The 20,864-nt window shown below is 46.0% G+C and overlaps 1 protein-coding gene across 5 annotated transcripts in view; it reads left to right on the top strand.

The window, feature by feature from the left end:
* Positions 1-20,864, top strand: part of NCOA7 (nuclear receptor coactivator 7) — a 1,122,006-nt gene that overhangs the window by 782,057 nt on the left and 319,085 nt on the right. For 3 of the 5 annotated variants that reach the window (XM_078648931.1, XM_078648932.1, XM_078648929.1), the window contains one exon: positions 146-1,176. In XM_078648931.1, coding sequence (XP_078505057.1) covers positions 146-1,176 — 1,031 coding nt within the window. The remainder of the gene's footprint in view (positions 1-145; positions 1,177-20,864) is intronic. The other 2 variants (XM_078648933.1, XM_078648930.1) reach the window with 1 other exon arrangement.

The raw sequence follows: 20,864 nt of genomic DNA, 5'->3' as shown, positions 1-20,864 counted from the left end.
TATTTTTTCTTTTGACTTCAGTTTTGCTTTGATGTTTACAAGCCTTCTGTTTGCGTTTAACCATTTTTTTTACATTTGTTAGCCATTTAGTTATTTTTTCTTTTTGTTTTAACATTCCATCCCCATCAATCATTTTTTTTGACAGCGACATACCAAAGGATCTTTGTCCTTTGTACAGGCCTGGCGAGTGGGAGGACCTTTCTTCAGAGAAGGATATTAACCCATTCAGCAAATTCAAATCTCTCAACAAAGAAAAAAGGCAGCAAAATGGAACTACAATTGAACCCAATTTGCATTCCACCATTTCAAAGTTCTCTGTTGATAAGGCCGCAGGAGAAGTAGAAAATGTAAATGCCAAAGGAGATATTAAAAACTTGGAACACTTTAATGACATTCCAATATCAGTGTCTAAGACAAATGATCTGCCTCACGGCTGTGCCGAAAAGGGTGAGGAACCTAGTAGTACCATTGCAATTTCAGAACTTGGGACCAAAGAACATTCTCCTTTAGAAGATGGTTGTATTCAGTTGGAGAAAGCTCTCCCTCTAGTTGAGAGGGGTATAGCTGGGAGTAAAGAAAATGTAACGACTGAAGTGGATAGTGCTGAGCTGGTGGTCTCTCGGAGGTCCAAGGCAGAGCCTCAAATTTCTGCCATAGGGGAACCGTTGGTAACCACAGTCTTGCAAGGAGTACTTGACATGGGGATTCGCGAGAACTTGTGTTTGGATTTAAACAAGGAGTCTGAACAGTCCTTGAGAGAGAATGACGTTCCTCAGCCAATTACGGAAAAGGTAGAAACTGTTTTAAAGACTTTGAAGGACCTGAATGAAGACCAACCTTCTGAATCTGTCATCAACACTAGCAAAACATTTCCATCATCCCACATTTTAAGTAACTGTAACATGCATGTCGATAAAAACATTCTAGCAGTGGGCACAGAGACTCCATCTGTACCTGCTGAGGAACAAGAAAAAATGCTCACTCCAAGTTTAAATGCCAACTCTGGTTCACGCTCTTCAGGAAATGAGGAGGCATTGTTGACTGCAGTGAATCGCAAAGTTTCAGAAGAATCCCCCGTCTCCTATTCCCCAGGGGAAACTTTTGCAGAGTTGCAACAGGATAGTGAAACTGAAATCAAACTGTGGCTTCTTAAAAGGATGCAAGGGCCAATCGAAGGTACGTTGTTTTCTTGTTTCTCTTTAGGCATGGTCTGAGGATGCCGCTTACGTGACATTTGAGTATGTATTCATATAATGAAACTGCCCTGCCTCGGCCTCCTTTTTACTGAATGTTTAGTCAATAGTGGGTTTTTAAAGGGGTCATATGTTTAATTTGAAATTTGTGGCCTGTTCCTTACTCTGTTTTGCATTATGGTCGATTTCTTCCTGAAACTAATTTTCAAACGTTTTCTTTTCTTTGTAAACTGATGGGCCCAACAGGACACTTCTTCAGTAGAGCTGAGCATTGGAGAAAGATCAAAGGCTCCATTGCCTCAGCCTTTCCACCTGTGTTTACATGAATGACAGATGTTCCTTTCCATTATGGTCACACAAAATGGAGGATTACAGTAGAAAGTAGCCCATCTGAGATTTGGCGCATTATAGCAAAATAACTACAGATAAGTTATTTCGGTAACCAGTCTCTCTGACTTCTTTGGGGTGTGTGCTATACAACTGGTGATTGCAGTATTGGCAACAACAAAGTATTATCAGTACAAGCAGTAGCTGTAGTTGTAGCAGTAGTTTTGGCAAGAAAGCCACTAGCAACAGTACAATAATTTGTACTAAAGCTAGTAGTACTGATGCTAGTAGTAGGAATTATGTTTACAGTATTATTGGTGAAAGCAATATTCCCAATCGTAGCACATATATTAGTATGTTGAATAGCTCCAGGGGCAGTATTATGATAGTCTTGGTAATAGCAGTGCTTCTGATAGAAGTTAATATTGTAACGAAGTACAGCAGTTATAAGACTGTTATTAAAAGTAGGACCATTGACTGTGGAACTGGCAGGGTCAATTTAGATTACAATAATAGTATTACGAGTAAAAGCAACAGTCAAGGTACTATTGTTTCTTCTTGTAATTGTACTGGTATAGGTGCTACTAGTAGTAGTTCTATTACTGGTAATACAACTTTATCCATGCCAGTAGAAATAGTATTGGTGCTATTCCTACTGTTTATTCTACTATATCCAATACTGACACTACTAGTTACTACCAACTGTGGTTCTCCTGGCTCTACAGTTTTTTCATTTGATTAATGCACTCACTAGGTTGCACGGTTTTCCTTTAAGGTCCTGCTGATAATACTTATGCAGTATTAGCAGATATGTGTATGTGAAGGGGACTGGTGGATCATCTAGTCAATCGGAGGTGAAGTGGCAGAGCAATATGATCTAGTGTCATGTGGGCTGGATGGAAAAAGTTACGAATGTACTAGGACTTGTTGCATCATGACAGAAAATGCAGCCTTTTAGTTTGTGCTATGTTAGTTTACCAAAGAAATTAATAAAACTCCAGAGCACAAATGCATCTGCAGACTCGCCTTTCTTTGATTTCGCCCCCTATTTCCTGTGTTGGAGGTTGCAACATATTCCAGCAAAAAAAGAGGGCATCCTATATCAAGAAACAGCTTGAAAAAATATATAACCAAATGAATATGTAATAAATGAAAATATTTTGAAGAGAAAATATAGTCAAAATCAAAACATTGAAACCAAGTCTTCATTTAAAAAAAAAATGTCACTTGATAAGATACTGCATTTTCGTGAAGTTCTTCAATTATAATTTTGTGGTTTGTCACATTCCATTCAGAAATTCTGTAAATGTGACTGTTTTTAATAGTTTTTTTGTATATTTTTATTTAAGGTAACCGATGCAAAATACCTGTTCATCAGCAAAAGAGATTTACAGCCCTATATCAGCAGATCATTTACTTTAAGGCCTTGGGCCAAAGCCAGCATTGTTTTGAAATGTAAATTGAATGTCCAAGCATGTGGACAACTGCCACTTAAAATACCACGTTTGTGATTATACAACATCAAAAAAGGATTGTCTTATTTACTAATAGAGATTTTAAAACCAATTTAGTTCATGTAGAGTTCATATTAACTCCAGCTATGTTTCAGAATACAAAATGTTACGTGCTGAAACCGATTAAGATAATAAATATAACTTTTATTAAGGGTTAAAAGATGAATGCATGAAAGTCACACAAGGTAAGACACTATAGCTTCTTTTGTCTTTAGGTCTTGCCTAAATACAGCTGTTGCTGTCTTGTCAGCCTCATGTTTTCCAAAAACATACCAAAATGTATACATTTATATAGGGGCTCTCAATCAACACTTTCCCAATTGGTCTGTTGACATGCCACTCAAATTATACTACCTCCCTCCCTAGCAGAAGGTATAGGTCAACAAACCAGCAAACTCCAGCCCTTGAATGTTTTCATTTTGAGGGACTGTATTTTTCCCTTACACATCTACACATACATCTAAAAAAATTGTTCCCCCAATTTGGAAGTTGTTCGCCACTTCCCAATGACTGATAGTCCCTATGTATAGTAGGGGTACAGCAACTATTTTCATTTTTTGTCAATTACTTTAGTCATTCCTCACTATGAATAAGGTTGGATAAATTCATTTATCCTTCTGAAAATTTGCACAGTCATTAGATTATCTTAAGTGCAAATGTATATTTTTAGGTAGAAGCCCCTCCATAGGTGTGTGATTGATATTTCAACCTCTTGAGAGAGTGGTCTAGTAACTACTTGTCACATTACATCTCCCCTATTGGAGGATTGTACAAGCACTGCCAGAATGCAGAAAACACTCCTCAAAGAGAAAGTTTACGCCATAAACAAAGATACCAAAGCACTCAATAGAAGTCCAAACAAAGTCAGTCCATAAAATAAGAATTCTTGTAGCTATTACAGGTCTGTAATTTATTGTCGACAATAGGCAGGTAACTGTGGTCATCTGTGCATGCATGTTGAACAGCAGAAAACATTTGACTTGTGTTTCGTCATAAAGTGACTTCTTCAAGGCTGTTGATGTTTACCAACATACAACCACTCAGTTCTAGCTTAAAAACATATATATGTTTAGAAAGAAACACATGGCAACTGTAAACAGGTGCCTTGGAATGTAAGGGGTTCTTACGCCCATGCTCCAAAAAGATGTGAAGAATTGGAAAATGTAAAACATGCAGTGAAGTAACGTTCTATCCAAAGATGTGCAAAGGGAGTAAAAGTTAGGGTGATCCTATAGGTATCCATAAGTGAAGTTATGGAGAGCATGAAGTCTAGAGTTTTCCGACTCGTGATCTCACAAAATGCCAAAGCCGGCAATATTCTCCCAGTGCACAGGTGAGAGTGAAAGATATGCCCAGTTTAACACAGAGAAAAAAAGAAGGCACTGACCTAGGAAAGTCATTTATCCAGTATTAGGGTATCCTTCATAGATTCACATGCCTCAATCCTTCCCTGTTGTCGGGATGGGAGTCCCCGGTACATAAATAAAGTAATGTCCCATTAGACATATAGAGTAATAGGCCAAAGGCCTCACATTAGTAACATATCCAGGTACTTTTGTGATGAGGACCATACTCTAGAGAGCAACCAATCAGCTGCCACCACGCTCTGGAATCTTCCTGGAAGGAGCTCTAGTGCCTCAGATTTTCTACCGCACATCGTGATAAGGGAGTCTCCACTGAGATCAGCTCAGGTTCTTTCCTTATCTTTGGATTTCAGGTATTTTCTTAGGATATTTCTCTGTCTGAGTGAAGTCTTTACCGTCTTCATGCTGGATACTCCTAAAAAAGGCCTTTTTAGCCCCTGTGATACTTGCAAAAAGAAGAGATTGTATGTCGATGACCAGACCAAAGACTGCCTCTACTGTTACTGTCTTTATCCAGACCATTCTCCTAAAGACTGCAAAGTATGTCGGAAGTTTTCTACAAAGATTTAAAAGATCGTGAGGGAAGGCTTTTGACTTGGCTACAGAGACTTAAGGACAAAGAAGACCCCTTGTCCTCTGAGGGGAGTTAAACCTCCTCAATCTCCTCAGAAAAGGTCCAGAGATGTTTCTCCAGGTCCTTCTATTGCAGCAACCTCAAAAGAAGTCTCAAAAACAGTCTTCAGAGGCGCCAAAGCTTAAAGATTTGCCTGGAAAGAAAAATCAGCTCCAGACCCTCTAACTCTACCGCCAAGGGTAAAACACACTTTCAAAAAGCCTTCCTCAGCCCCGTCGACGACCACCTCGTCGAGGATGGCCTTGAAGACAACGAAATCTCCTTAGATTGTCATTGGAGTGAATTTGTCGACAACGACGATTTTAACACTGTCTCGTCGGCGTTTCTTTCGTCGATGACGACGTCTTCGTCGACGGCACGTACCCCTTTGTCATCGACTATCAAGAAATCCTCAACGACGACAGCGTCGGCGACTCGCTCGATGACCAGTGCCTGGTCGTCTGACACGCATGTCGATGAAGGGTGTACCGTCGACGACCATCCCATCGACAACCGCTTCGACCAGAAGTCCCTCTTTGACGGTAGAGTCTGTTAATACCATCGACGATTCCTCACCGACGACGGCCTCGTCGACGACCCCTACGTCAGGAATGAAAATTACATATTTTCATCACAAAATTACAAAACAGAGGCTGTCACCCTCTCTTACATCACCCAGTAGGGTTCAACCATTCTCTCCTTCACACCTTTTGGATGAGGATTAGGGTGAGGACAGTATGTTTAGGGCTGCAAGAAGTCCCTCTGAACTTAATATTAAGTATCAGGAAGACTCTGATTATGACGATCAGGACATGGATGAGCAGGAGTTCTATCCTGAGGACAGTCATCCGCATCAACCACAAATGGTTTCTCTTCCTTCAGCCTTGGTCTCTGACCTGCAATTTATGATCTCTGACTACAGGAAGAGTTTTCCTACCTCTGTGCCGTCTCCTGCTCCAGTTTTATCGCAGCCACAGAGAGCGCAAGTCCCACCTCCACCACCTATTACCATTGAGGTGCCGGTGCCATCTCTTCCATCTACGGACAATGAAGATGAAGAACAGGAAGAGGGGAGCTTCAGGATATGCAGTGGCACCATGACGAATGGGACAACTAGGTATCCCTTTTCCCGCATCGCCTTTGCCTCCTCAGGTGGACTCACCTCCTGAAGATATAGGAGGTTTCAATAATCTCCTGCAGAGAGCAGCACAACGGTTCAAATTACCAATGCCCTCTCACCAACAAGACTGTTTCCTTTATTTCAAGGAACCTTTCATAAAAATCTGTTAGGTCTTTGCCCATCATAGACTATATTTGGGATCAAGGCATCAAAACATGCATAATCCTTCACAGTTCCTCCAGTCCTGCCAAGATTGGACAAGAAATACAGGGCTCCAGACGACGCTCCTGCCTGCCTCATTGGCCATCCAAAGCCTAATTCAGTGATTACTTAGGCAGCTCAACACAGATTGTAAAACCCTTCTGCCCAACTTTCAGCACCTCGGATAAAGAGGGCAGACGCTTTCGCAATATCGGGAAATGGTTTACCTCTATGTCGGCGCAAACAGTACGAGCGTCTAACTCATTGGCGCTATTGGGATTATACAACAGACAAATGTGGTCAGATATTGCACCATACTTGAAGTCCTTGCTACAAGAATCTAAAGACGAAGCAAGAAAGGTGCTTCTGGAGGGCGAAAGGTCGGCTTCTGAAATTATAGACTGTGCTATGGACATTGCATCCACTGGTTTCCGGCAACTGGCTGGAGCTGAAGTTATGTGGTGCCAAGGGTGGCTTAAGGCAACGACATTCCTGCCTGAAATTCAAACCAAAATCCTTGGTATGCCTTATGACAGACAACTCCTTTTTGGTACCCATATTGATGAGGCCCTCCATGGTATCAAAAAAGACACGGATACGGCCAGAGCCCTGCGTACCCTTCAATATAAAAACACCCCTTTTCGTGGCTCAAGGGGTAGAGGACAATACTCTAACAGAGGAGGCTACCAACAATATAAGTCTTCATATTCCTCCTCTGACCAGCAATACAGAACGCAGTTTCAGCAGAGACAACAAGCGCAGACTTCGTCAAACAAGTCTTCTTTTTGCAGAAAAGCTGGATGGCAGAAGGATTCCGCATGACATCAATTACTTCTCTACCGCCAGTCTGTTTCTTTTCCACCTTCCAGAGTGGGAGGAAACATTTCCCACTATCTTCACAATTGGAGTCAAATCACAATGGATCGTTGGGTTCTTCAGCTGGTGCAGTTCGGACATTCTCTGGAATTTGGCCAAACTTCACCACCAATGCCCCCTCAACATATGAATCACAAACATTTGTCCCTCTTACTGCTGGAAATATCATCAATGCTCCAGAAGGGTGCTATAGAACGGGTAAAAGAGGGAAAGGTTTTTGCTCCTGGTTCTTCTTGGTGCGAAAAAAGGAAAAGAAATGGAGACTGATCCTAGATTTAGGAAGTATAAACAAATACTTGAAAAAACAATCATTTTGCATGGTCACTATCCAGGAAGTCCTATAGCTTCTCAATGCGACTACATGGTATCCTTGGACGTCCAATATGCCTACTTTCATATTCCTATCCACAGAGGGCACAAGAAGTTTCGCAGGTTCGCTGTAGCGGGCAGACATTACCATTACCATTACCAATTCCGGGTCATGCCTTTCAGGCTCAAGTCAGCACCATGCATCTTCACAAAATGCCTTTCTCCAGTGGCTGCATACCTCGGACAAAATCACCACATCTTTCCATATCTCGATGACTGGCTCGTCAAGGCACCCTCTCTCGACAGCGCTAAAAGGTCTTCCAAAGCCTGTCTGCAGCTTTTCAGAAGATTTGGTCTTACCCTCAACCCGGACAAGTCAGTTCTACAGCCTTCTCAGCCGATAACATTTCTGGGAGCTGTCCAAGATACGGTCCTGAAAAAAGGGTACCCATCACAGTAGCGGCAACAAAAACTCCCACGATTGGCAGAACGTGTGCGCACAAGAAAGTCTTTCAGTGCGCCTAGTCTAATCCCTCCTCAGAATGATGTCTTCCGGCATCCTCCTGGTTCCATACTATCATCTCCGCATTCGTCCTCTTCGAGAGGGTCTCTCCGCACAGTGGATTCAAATCAGCATATCCTTCGACACCATACAGGTGACTCCTCAGATGGTCGCCACTCCCAGCTGGTGGATTCAGCCACAAAATGTGTCTCGAGGCCTATTCTTACTAACTCAAGCCTCCCCTCATGTTATAACCACGGCTGCATCTCTGGAAGGTTGGGAAGCCTTCCTTCAGGAGCTTCCGATCAGTGGGAAGTGGTCATCTCCTGAGCGGAAACTGCACACAAACCTCCTAGAACTCAGAGCTGTCTACCTAGCCCTCCTGTCTTTCCTTCGCAGAATAAAAGGTTCACAAGTGCTTGTCAGAACGGACAATACTACAACATTGCACTACCTGAACAAGCAGGGAGGGACTCGTTCACTCTCACTCTCTCAAGAATCTCAAAAAATCTGGAACTGGTCTCTTCGGAACAAAGTTTTCCTGTGAGTGGAGTATGTTCCAGGAAAAGACAATGCGTTGGCAGACTCGCTGAGCAGAATGCAGACCACCTGCCATGAGTGAGAGTTAAACCAAGACACTCTCCAGCATCTTCTCTCTGTGGCGTGAACCCCTGTTGGATCTCTTTGCCACGCGACAGAACGCCAAATGCCAACACTTCACAAGCTGGCATCCCCAACAGGGATCTCTGGGGAATGCATTTTCAATAGCATGGTTCGGCGTATTCGCCTAAGCCTTTCCGCCGATTCCACTGATCCCCAGGCTCCTCCGGAAGATGAAGGCAGAGCCTTGTACGCTGATTGTAATAGCCCCAGCATGACCTCGCCAACATTGGTTCACTGAACTTCATCTCCTCTCCCTGCAAACTCCAATTCCATTACCACCATTTCCATCCCTCCTCACAATGAACCAGGGACAAGTCCAGCACCCAGACCCAGCATCTCTTAAATTAATGGCCTGGCTCCTGAGTTCCACGAGTTTCAGGATTTGAACATTTCTCCGGAAAGCAGAGCTGTACTATCTCGCGCCTGAGTGGATAGTACAAACAGCACTTACTCCTTTAAATGGAAGAGATTCTATATCTGGTGCAGGACGGCTACGGTGCATCCTTTCACATCCTCTCCAGAAGAAATATTACCATACCTCCTTCATTTAGCTACTTCTGGCCTCGCCCACGTTTCCATCAAACTTCACCTGGCAGCAATACAATATCCCGTTTCTGAAGATCTTATACTGGACCTGTTCTTTGGTCAAACAGATTAATAAAACAGTTTCTCAAAGGTCTATTTCGGACTTTCCCTGCTGTAAAGTCGCCACCTCCAACATGGCAACTAAACACAGTTCTTGCTCCGCTTATGAAGCACCCTTTTGAGCCAATACACAAAGCTGACCTCAAGTTCCTCTCCTGGAAAATGGCGCTCTTTCTAGCCAATGCATCCACCAGATGAGTTAGTGACCTTCTTCAATTCAAGAATGACAGGGTGATTCTTCGGACTAATCCAAAAGTACCATCAGACTTCCACCTAAATGAGCCCATTGTCGTAAAAACTTTCTTTCCAAATCTTTAAACAGCAGCTGAAAGAGCTCTACATTCACTGGATTTAAAACGCTGCCTTAAGTTCTACCTTGACAGAACAAAAACTTTCCGCAAATCCAACCAACTTTTTGTGGTTTACAGTTTACCAAGGAAGGGTTTCCCTCTCACAAAGCAAAGCATTTCCAGATGGCTCTCTGGTGCTATTGTCTTCTGTCACCAGCAGGCTGGTCAGCCTTTACAATCACGAATTCGTGCCCATTCCACTAGGACAGTTTTTTACTTCTAAGGCACTGTTCGCAGGTGTGCCCATCACAGATATTTGCAGAGCGGCAACATGGAAGACGCTGCATACATTTACCAAACATTACTGTTTGGATACAGAACTAACAAAGGATGATGCAGTGGGAGAGGCAGTGTTGCGCCATCTATTTCGATAGAGGTGAGCCTTCCTTCCTTCCCACCAACCTTTCTCTTATTTTTTTCCACGCACATTTCTCTATCACTATAATACCTTTTGCCAGACTTTGAACTTATTGCTTTGCATTTTAATGTTGTGATATATGCATATGTATATCTATTACCTACTGGCGGTCACCAGTAGGTAGTTCTAGTTAGGACCTAGTTTCCATAGGAAATCTGCAACATTCTATTTGGAATCACTTTGGCGCCGGTCGACGAATCTTCGCGAAATTCTCCAAGAAGATGGCCCGCTCCGCCCCTATCTTGAAAGTTTCAAGATAGGCGCGTTTGCAGAGGGGAAAGAATTCCCCTTGAATACTGGGGGTCGATGGGGGCCAACTAGCCCACCAGGAACCTCCAGTATGCACCAGGGGGCTGCGTTGCAGAGAGGTGTTCTGAGGTCACGCCCCTTTTTACACCTCTCTGAAACGCAGCTCTGTGGCGCTTACTGGAGGTAGCTGGTTGGCTAGTTGCACCCCAGGGACTGTCCGTATTCGAGGGGAGTTAATCCCCCAACTTAAACACGCCATGGGGCGTGTTTGCACAGTGGTGAAGGGAGGGGGCGGGGCCTGAGTTCACACCTGTGCAAACACACCCTGTGGTGCGGATTAAGTTGAGGAATTAATTCCTTGTCAATCCTGAGGGTCCCTCTGGGCCAACTAGCCCACCAGGTACCTCCAGTAAGCACCACGGAGCTGCGTTGCAGAGTGTTGTAAAAAGGGGCGTGGCCTCTCAACACTTCTCTGCAATGCAGCCTCCTGGGGCATACTGGAGGTACCTGGTGGGCTAGTTGGCCCCCAGGGACCTACAGGATTGAGGAGGAATCAATTCTCTAACTTAAAACGCGCCACAGGGCATGTTTGCAGACATGTCACCTCAGGCCACGCCCCTTCCTTCACCACTGTGCAAACACGCCCGTGGCGCGTTTTAAGTTGGGGGAAAAAAAATCCCTTTCAATCTTGAGGGCTCCGGGGGACCAACTAGCCCACCAGGTGCTTCCAGTAAGCGCCACTGCGCTGCGTTGCAGAGAGGTGGTCTAAACCGTGCCCCTTTTTACATCTCTCTGCTACGCAGCTCTGTGGCGCTTACTGGATGTACCTAGTGGGCTAGTTGGACCCTAGAGACCCTCAGGATTGAAGGGGAATTCTTTCCCCACTGATCCTGATAAGTAATTAAAACCGTGCTTACCAGTAACTTGAATTTCCTTCCATAGGATATCATTGCCTGCTTTTTACTGAAAAAGTTTCTAAGTGTTGATTTTTAAAACTTACAAATATTCCTCTAAAATAAGCCTAACTACAAATTCCGATTTACTCACCTGTTATCAGGAGAGACCTCAGTGCTGCATCTTTGAGCGTAGTACTGATCCTGAAAAGTAATTCTAACCATACTTACCAGTAACTTGAATTTCCTTCCATAGGATGTCATTGCCTGCTATATAAAATATATATAAATTAAATATATAAAATTAAAAAAACAAATATTACAATTTCAATATTTAATTTTTTTTTTCTTCAATATATATGAAAATTGTTATGTAATTTAAAAATAAAATATCTAAAAAGAGTTTAATACAATGTAGTAAATCAGTATAACAAAAATATAACAATTAATAGATTTAAAAATTATCATTTATAAAACCTTTGAAATTCACTGAAAAAATCATAGGTTTTAGGCACGTTATAGTTAGGAATTAGCATTTAAAAAACTATGCAAATTAACTGAAAAACCATAGGTTTCACACACGTTATAGTTAGGAATTAGCATTTTAAAAACCTTGCAAATTCACTGAAAAAAACATAAGTTTCACACATGTTAGTTAGCTGGACATTTCAGTCATACAAAACCATTTAAATTCCCCCTTTATAGTTAGTTCAGCTAACTATCAATCAATCAATCAATCAATCATGCCATTTGTATAGCGCACTACTCACCCGGGAGGGTCTCAAGGCGCTTGGGGGGAGGGGTATGCTACTGCTCGAACAGCCACGTCTCGAGTTGTTTCCTGAAGGCGAGATGGTCCTGGGTCAGCCGAAGGTGGATGGGGAGGGAGTTCCAAGTCTTGGCAGCCAGGTAAGAGAAGGATCTTCCTCCGGCGGTGGCTCTTCGGATGCGTGGTACGGCTGCGAGGGCGAGGCTGGTGGACCGTAGCTGGCGGGTGGGCGTGTAGAAGGTCAGGCGGTCATCGAGGTACTTGGGGCCCAGGTCGTGGAGAGACTTGTGTGCGTGGGTGAGGAGCCGGAACGTGATCCTCTTGTCGACGGGGAGCCAGTGCAGGTTCCTCAGGTGGCTGGAGATGGGGCTGCGTCGGGGGACATCCAGGATGAGTCGGGCGGAGGCGTTCTGGATGCGCTGGAGTCTTTTCTGTAGCTTGGCTGTGGTTCCGGCGTAGAGGGCGTTTCCGTAGTCCAGTCGGCTGGTGACGAGTGCCTGGGTGACCGTCTTCCTGGTCTCGGTCGGGATCCAGCGGAAGATCTTGCGAAGCATACGCAGGGTGTTGAAGCACGATGAGGAGACGGCGTTGACTTGTCTGGTCATCGAGAGGGAGGGGTCCAGGATGAAGCCCAGGTTGCGTGCGTGGTCGGTTGGCTTGGGTGTGGTGCCCAGGGCTGGGGGCCACCAGGAGTCGTCCTAGGCGGAGGGCGAAGATCCCAGGATGAGGACTTCCGTCTTGTCCGAGTTCAGTTTCAGGCGGCTGTCCTTCATCCACTCGGCAACGTCTTTCATCCCTTCGTGTAGGCAGGTTCTGGCGGTGTCGGGGTCTCTGGTGAGGGAGAGGATCAGCTGGGTGTCGTCGGCGTAAGAGATGATGTTGAGGTTGTGCTGGCGTGCGATGGCTGCGAGAGGTTTCATGTAGATGTTGAAGAGGGTGGGGCTGAGTGAAGATCCTTGCGGGACGCCGCAGATGACTTCGGTGGCCTCGCAGCGAAACGGGGGGAGGCGGACTCTTTGTGTTCTTCCAGCGAGGAACGAGATGATCCACTCCAGTGCCTTCTCTTGGATACCGATGTTGCTGAGGCGCTGGACTAGGGTGTGGTGGCAGACCGTGTCGAACGCAGCGGAGAGGTCCAGGAGGATGAGGGCCACTGTTTCCCCCTTGTCGAGCAGGGTCCGAATGTCGTCGGTGGCTGCGATGAGGGCGGTCTCGGTGCTGTGGTATAACTTGCGCACCCGCAATTCACTGCTGATGACGTCCCATATCACATCACTCATGACATGGTCATGACATCATTCATTACATCACTGATGACATCTCAAATGACATCACTGATGACATCATCCAGTGAATGTGTCTTTCTGAAAAATAAAAGTTTTTTATGTATGTATATCTAAAGGTCGATGGTCATTCTAAGGTTTTTAAAATGCTAATACCGAACTATAACGTGTGTGAAACCTATGTTTTTTCAGTGCAAAATATATATATATATATATATATATATATATATTCATATTCAAAGCACCTCCTTCACGAAAAAAGAGTAGAGGCCTCAATAGGGGACATCAAGGAAGCACTTTATTCAAATGAACCGGCGAATGCATTTCGGCAGTCATTGCCTTCCTCAGCGCCATACGTGCCCATGAGGCTTCCATCCACGCTCACGGTAAGTATCCTGCTGCCTAAATAAAGCCATGTGACCCAGGCCCCGCCCATGGATACACCAGTAACAGTTCCGTGTGTGGCTCCGAACTACAAACCCCAGAATGCAACAGTTTGTTTCCAGGTGAGTGGCGGGATGTAATTTCCAAATCCAATGGTGTTGCGGGATGCAGGTTAGCGCAGAATGGACCCCAGACACTGTTGGTCAAATGAACGATGCCTCCTTGCGTCCCCAGACCGCTTCAGCCTCGGAGCCCAGGTCTCAGTGTTGGCGGGGGCAACTGTGTCAGTGCACGCCGCCCAGGACGGGGATACATATCTCCGCCACCGCTTCTCCCGGTGCCTGAACTTCAAGGCGGGCAAAGGCGATACCAATAACTTGGTGTGAAAGAAAGCCGAAGCAATGCCAGAATCGCCCAGCCTACTTGTCGAAGCGGGGGCCTCCAAATGCGTCTCTGGCCTGTACGCAAACAATGTTCAAAGCACCTCCTTCACGAAAAAAGAGTAGAGGCCTTAATAGGGGACATCAAGGAAGCACTTTATTCAAATGAACCGGCGAATGCATTTCGGCAGTCATTGCCTTCCTCAGCGCCATACGTGTCCATGAGGCTTCCATCCACGCTCACGGTAAGTGTCCTGCTGCCTAAATAAAGCCATGTGACCCAGGCCCCGCCCATGGATACACCAGTAACAGTTCCGTGTGTGGCTCCGAACTATATATATATTACCTACTGGCGGTCGCCAGTAGGTATATATAGTTAGAATTTTCAAAAATCCCATAGAGAAAAAATCCTATGTCTAATAACTTTGGCGTTTGTGGACGCGATTGGCTGACATTTTCAGGAAAATGGCACATTTTGTTTCTGAGCAGCCCTTGAAAATTTGGGGGGGGTTCGTCAAGGGGGGGACGAGAAAAAAGGGGGGTCCCAAAACGTGTTTTTAACATTGAGTTTTCCATAGTGCGGTTGGCCTCACTTTTAGCCCGAACGGCTGAATGGATTTGCACGAAACTTGGCAAAATTGTAGGGACTGGTAGCCCGATGTGCCTTTGCTAGGTCTCAATATATGTGCTCCAGTGGATTTTGAGAAATTAACGTTAAAAAAAAGATATATATCTGTAACAGCGGACCGGGCAGCGCTCCGGTTCGCGGACTTTTCGCGGTACGGAGCTTTGTGAAGCGAAGCTGATTGGTTCTCCGGCGTCTGTGAACATTCCAAACAGTCCGTAGCGGCCGCCATCTTGTCTCTCGGTAGGATCGAGAGACAAGAGGAGGCCAAAGCGAAGGGGCAAATGACCATAAGGGGGCATAGTAGATCCTCGCTGACCCCCTAGGTTTGATGTGGAGGTTTTAAAAGGGTCCCGCGGGGCAAAAAAAAATAATAATAATCGAACGGCTGAATGGATTTGCACGAAACTTGGTAAAATATTAGGGACTGGTAGCCCGATGTGCCTTTGCTAGGTCTCAATATATGTGCTCCAGTGGATTTTGAGAAATTAACGTTCAAAAAAAGATATATATCTGTAACAGCGCTCCGCTTCGCGTAACGGAGGTTTGCGAAGCTGATTGGTTCTCCGGCGTCTGTAAACATTGCAAACAGTCCGTAGCGGCCGCCATCTTGTCTCTCGGTAGGATCGAGAGACAAGAGGAGGCCAAAGCGAAGGGGCAAATGACCATAAGGGGGCATAGTAGATCCTCCTTGACCTCTTAGGTTTGATGTGGAGGTTTTAAAAGGGCCCCGCGGGGCAAAAAAAAAAATAATAATAATAATCGAACGGCTGAATGGATTTGCACGAAACTTGGCAAAATTGTAGGGACTGGTAGCTCGATGTGCCTTTGCTAGGTCTCAATATATGTGCTTCGGTGGATTTTGAGAAATTAACGTTCAAAAACAAGATATATATCTGTAACAGCGCTCCGCTTCGCGGAGATAAAATTATATCTGTATTACCTAGCTGTTGCTAACACCAGTTAGCGACGGCTAGTAGGAGATAGCGACCATCTTGGGCCCCACTTTGCATGTGAGTGATATTTATCACTAATGACATGCAAAGTGGGCATGCCAAGATGTTAGCGACTGGAAACAGTCGCTAACATCGCTATCTCCTATTATCAACTTTTGGAAATATTCGCGATAAGCGCGAATATCTCCAAAAGCTAGCACCTGCCCTGAGCAGTTCTTAGCCATGTTATCCAATGGGAGGTGGATAACATGGCTAAGAGCATTAGCTCGGTAATGCATGAATATCGCTGAGTTTTCAGCGATATTAATGCATTGCGGTCGTTTTTTATCGTATTTGCGATAAACCTTGATAATAGCAAGGTTTATATGCGATAATTTCTGACGATGCTTAGCGGTAAAAAAATCGTTGCTAAGCATCGTTAGGGATAAATATCGCTTAACTTTGGTAATATGCCCCAACGTCTGTTAACGTTCGATTCGAAGGAAATCAGGAAGTGTTGAAAAACATTGTCTGCGCCATCTTGTCTTTTTTCAAATGCCACACTTTTGTCGTGCACGGCAGCCATTTTAGATGCCTTGACCAGACCCACTCTGTGCACGCTGTCGATCCTTAGCATGGCTCCCCACCCTCGCAAGCATCTCCCCCAGGCAGTGGTCACCCCCGCTCTCTGTCTTATGCATGGGTAATAAACCTCCCCCCATCTGCGCTGCTCTTCCCTGAGAATCACACCCTGTGCCCGCCCGACACCTCCCTTTCGCCCTATTCACTACCGCACCCTCTGACACTCCTTTTCCTCTGTGTCCGATTGTCCAGGCCGGTCTTAGGGTATCAGCTAGCCCTGCAGATGTAGTTTATGGCCCCAGCTGTAAAGAATCACCCCTCTTCAAAGGAGTTATAGTAGATCAAGGCCCACACTCGATGAGATCCGTCACAGCAGACGCGTTCCTATTATCTGAAAACCATCCTGTATTGTGATTGGGGAGGGGACCGAGCCTGAAGCGGAAGATTCCAGGGATGACTCTTTGTACATCAAAGTTTTTACAATTGTGTCACATTAAAAATATATAGCACTCCGACAAAGTAGTAAGATTATAAAACTTTAATAACTTATAAATATATACAAGAAAACAAAAACAGTAATAACATATAAACATTTTTAGGGAAAAACAACGAAGTAGCGGTCGGCTGTGCGAATAGTCCCAACGCAGCACAACGTCCAGATTTCTGGCGTGGGGCGTCGCGGGGGTGGGTCATCAGTAGCAAACTGTTGTGCGAATAGTTCCAAGGCAGCAGAACGATGGCACCAAGGTGATGTCCAGTAAGTTGCCGCACTGGTTTTGGTATCCTACAATGCTGCTCCGAATAACGGCGTGGGGCGCCCCGGGGGAGGCGGCGTGAACGGGCCTCTCCAGGTGGAGTCTCATCTGTTGTAGTGGGGCGCCCCTTTACCGTTTCAGTTGCCATTCCGTCCGTTTTTGGTCCACTGTGTCAAAAGCCGCAATTCAGCTGAGTTGCACCCACTCTTGCGGTGCAGCGATAGGCGGCTGTCACAGGACTCTCAAAATGGCGGCAGGCTGTTTCCTTTTTGGGCCTGGTCCACTGAAATGGCCCTGGGACACCTTGGAAATCGGACGCTTGTCTGCTAGGTCTTGGACCCCATTCTCGAAAGCGTCCCCTCCGCCTTGAGGATTCATCAAAAGTTTTGGGGGCCCCCGACTCCTGTAGGCTTCTGGTGGGGAGCGGCTGCCATGATTGCTCGCGGAATGACCACGACGGAGCTACGAGATGGTGGTGCTCTCATGCTGACGCCAGCTTCAGTCTGAAACATCCAGAAACAAGGTGGGGCTTTCATCGTTTGGGGGAAAAAAAAAAGTTTTCATCCAATGAAAAGTGTTGTTTTTAGGTCATATGATCAAGCCTTCCATCATTAGGAAACCAAAAGTAAAATGAACCAATGAAAAGTTTTATAAACAAGTCACATGACCTGTTATGCGGCATAGGGTATAAAATGCGGAGAAAATACGTTGGCACGTGAGGCGGCGTCAGTAGCGGACCGATGTGCGAATAGGCCGAAGGCAACACAACGCGCCAAGATCCGGATGGCACCGAGGTGGTGTCCAGCAAGTTGCAGCACTGGTGTGGCCATCCTACAATGCTGAAAGTCGGCGTGGGGCGCCCCGTTGGCCTGTGAGTTTGCGTCAGTAGCGGACCGATGTGCGAATAGGCCGAAGGCAGCACAACGCGCCAAGATCCGGATGGCACGGAGGTGGTGTCTAGGAAGTTGCTGTACTGGTGTGGCCATCCTACAATGGTAAAAGTCGGCCTGGGGCGCCCTGTTGGCCTGTGAGATGGTGTCAGTAGCGGACTGATGTGCGAATGGGGCCAAAGGCAGCGCAACAATATTTTCTGACTGACACCACAAGGCGCTGAGATGCCAAGATCCGGATGGCACCGAGGTGATGTCTAGGAAGTTGCTGTACTGGTGTGGCCATCCTACAATGGTAAAAGTCGGCGTGGGGCGCCCTGTTGGCCTGTGAGATGGCGTCAGTTGCGGACCGATGTGCGAATGGGGCCAAAGGCAGCGCAACAATATTTTCTGTATGGAAGATACCACTAGGCGTTGAGATGCCAAGATCCGGATGGCACCGAGGTGATGTCTAGCAAGTTGCTGTACTGGTGTGGTCATCCTACAATGCTGAAACTCGGCGTGGGGCGCCCCATTAGCCTGTGAGATGGCGTCAGTAGCGGACCGATGTGCGAATAGGCCGAAGGCAGCACAACGCGCCAAGATCCGGATGTCACCGTGGTGGTTTCATAGTTGAGAGGCACTTCATCTGCAGTGGGGCGCCGAGATCCGGATGGCACCGAGGTGATGTCTAGCAAGTTGCTGTACTGGTGTGGTCATCCTACAATGCTGAAACTCGGCGTGGGGCGCCCCATTAGCCTGTGAGATGGCGTCAGTAGCGGACCGATGTGCGAATGGGGCCAAAGGCAGCGCAACAATGTTTTCTGAATAGAAGACACCACAAGGCGCTGAGATTCGGTTACCACCGAGGTGATGTGTAGCAAGTTGCCGCACTGGTGTGGCCATTCTACAATACTGCTCCGAATAACGGCGTGGGGTGCCCGAAGGGGGGGGGGCGGCGTGAACGGGCCTTCCTAGGTGGAGGCTCGTCTGCTGTAGTGGGGCGCCCCTTTACCGTTTCAGTTGCCATTCAGCTGAGTTTCGGCTGCTCTTGATGCTACAGCGACAGGCGGCTGCAACAGGACTCTCAAAATGGCGGTCTGTTCTTTGGATTTGGGCCTGGTCCACTAAAATGGCCCTGGGACACCTTAGAACTCGGACGCTCGATTTTTTTTTCCTTTCCTGTGCATGCAAAAAAAGGTAAATGCCCGGTACGTTACACGCTTCATCTGCCACGATGAACTCTCCAGAGGAACCGAAAAAAATATAGTTATGGTAACTATACCATGCATCGTCATATGGAGAGGTGGCACCAATTAATTATAGTGCTGCATAAAAGAGAGATTTGGAGGAGAACCCCTGACCTGCTAGTACATTCATCAAAGAAGTGGCACTGACAGCATCAGAGGCAAGGGAAACGGTCCCAAATATTTAGAAGAACTTTGGAAATATTAAAATGACATGTTTAGATTGTGGCAAATTAATTTCTTTTTTTTTATTTCAAAATATTTTTATTGAAAATAAAATTTTACATATCCATAGAAAAGACATTCTTAATACTGTACTGGTCTTGCAAGATTGCGGCCTGGCGGGGCCTGAGAGAGAGAAAAGGAGAGGAGAGAGAAAAAGAGGGGGGGGGGGGAGGGGGGGTTGGTTATCGTTCCAGGTATGCGTCGAGAGCTTCCCACATATTCTCCTTGGCTGTATGATTTGCCGCCTTTTGCTTGGCGGTGATATTATCTGCCCCCCTGAGGAAGGTTACCCAGTTGAACCAGCGCTTGAAAGTGGCTTTGCTGGTGTCCTTCCAGTCACCCAGAATCGTTTTCACTGCAGCCGTTAGAAGGACATCGACCAGGTCTCGTATTTCTTTAGACTGGAGTTCTGTCGCTAGGAATGCAGTGGCTGCCCCGGCTAGTCCTCTTTGTATCTTACTACCCGTTATTGTGTCTATGACGTTGTAGACCTTGCCCCAGAAAGCTTTGACTTTGGTGCACTCGAATAGCATGTGAGATAGGTCTCCCGTGGCACTCTGGCAGTTCCAACATGTGCTGTTGTCGCTGGCTCCAACCCTCCCTAGTTTCGCTGGTGTCCAGTGCAACCTGTGAAGTAGCCAGAATTTGGTTTGTGCGAGCTGTGGTGTGATTTTGTTTTTGGACGCTGTCGTCCATAGTTTGGCTCTTTCCACTTCGTTCAGCTGTCTCTGTATGGTCTCCTCCCAGAATGCCAGCGTCTTGTTGTTTAGGGTAGTGGTGCGTGGTGTGATTAGCTTGTAGATTTGTGCTATTTGGTGGCCCGTCTTGTTTAAGTTTTGTGCGTATTGTATGATGGTGGGTGTTAGTTTCGTTAGTCCTGCTTTGGTGACAGCTGCTTTGATTTTGAGGAATTCGTAGAACTCCTTGTTAGGCAGGGAGGTCGTCTGCTGTAGTGCCGTGTAGGTGAGTGGGGCGTTCCCTGCTTCTAGTTGCGAAGGCGTAGTGATGCCTCTGCTTCGCCATACCATGCTGTCCAGTGTTTTCCCTTTGTATGTGACTTTGGTGTTATGCCACAGAGATTCCCATTTGGTACCTTTGATACTCACTGCCATTTCCCTGTCTACTCTTAACAGCGCTATCTTTGTGTTGTGAATTATTGCGTTTCTGGCTTCTGGGTGTTTGTGGGCCGTGAGGGCCATGATTGGGTCTGCGCCACCCAGAAGACACCTTTCCAGGTCCAGCCACACCGGTGTGTAATCTGGTGCGGGGGCGATCCAGTGCAGACCCTGTTTTGCCAGGGACGCCTTCTGAAAGGCTTTGTAGTTTGTGAGGTTCAGTCCGCCTTGTTCTTTTCTAAGTCTGAGTTTCGCTAGGCTCATTCTTGGTTTTTTCCCTCTCCAGAGGAATATGTTGATGCTTTTGTCTAGGCGTTTGTGGAATTCGGGTGTGAGTGTGAGAGGCAGCATGGAAAGCAAGTAGTTTAGCATGGGGGTAACCATCATCTTTATAGTTTCTATCCTACCCCACCAGCTTATGAATTTGGGGCTCCATGTCTCCAGCTTGGACTTAATTT

The sequence above is a fragment of the Lissotriton helveticus genome, chromosome 6 (genome assembly GCF_964261635.1).
Source record: "Lissotriton helveticus chromosome 6, aLisHel1.1, whole genome shotgun sequence".
In the NCBI taxonomy this organism is placed as follows: Eukaryota; Metazoa; Chordata; class Amphibia; order Caudata; family Salamandridae; genus Lissotriton; species Lissotriton helveticus.
The sequence above is the reverse complement of the archived record's forward strand: the minus strand, read 5'-3'. Positions and strand labels throughout refer to the sequence as shown.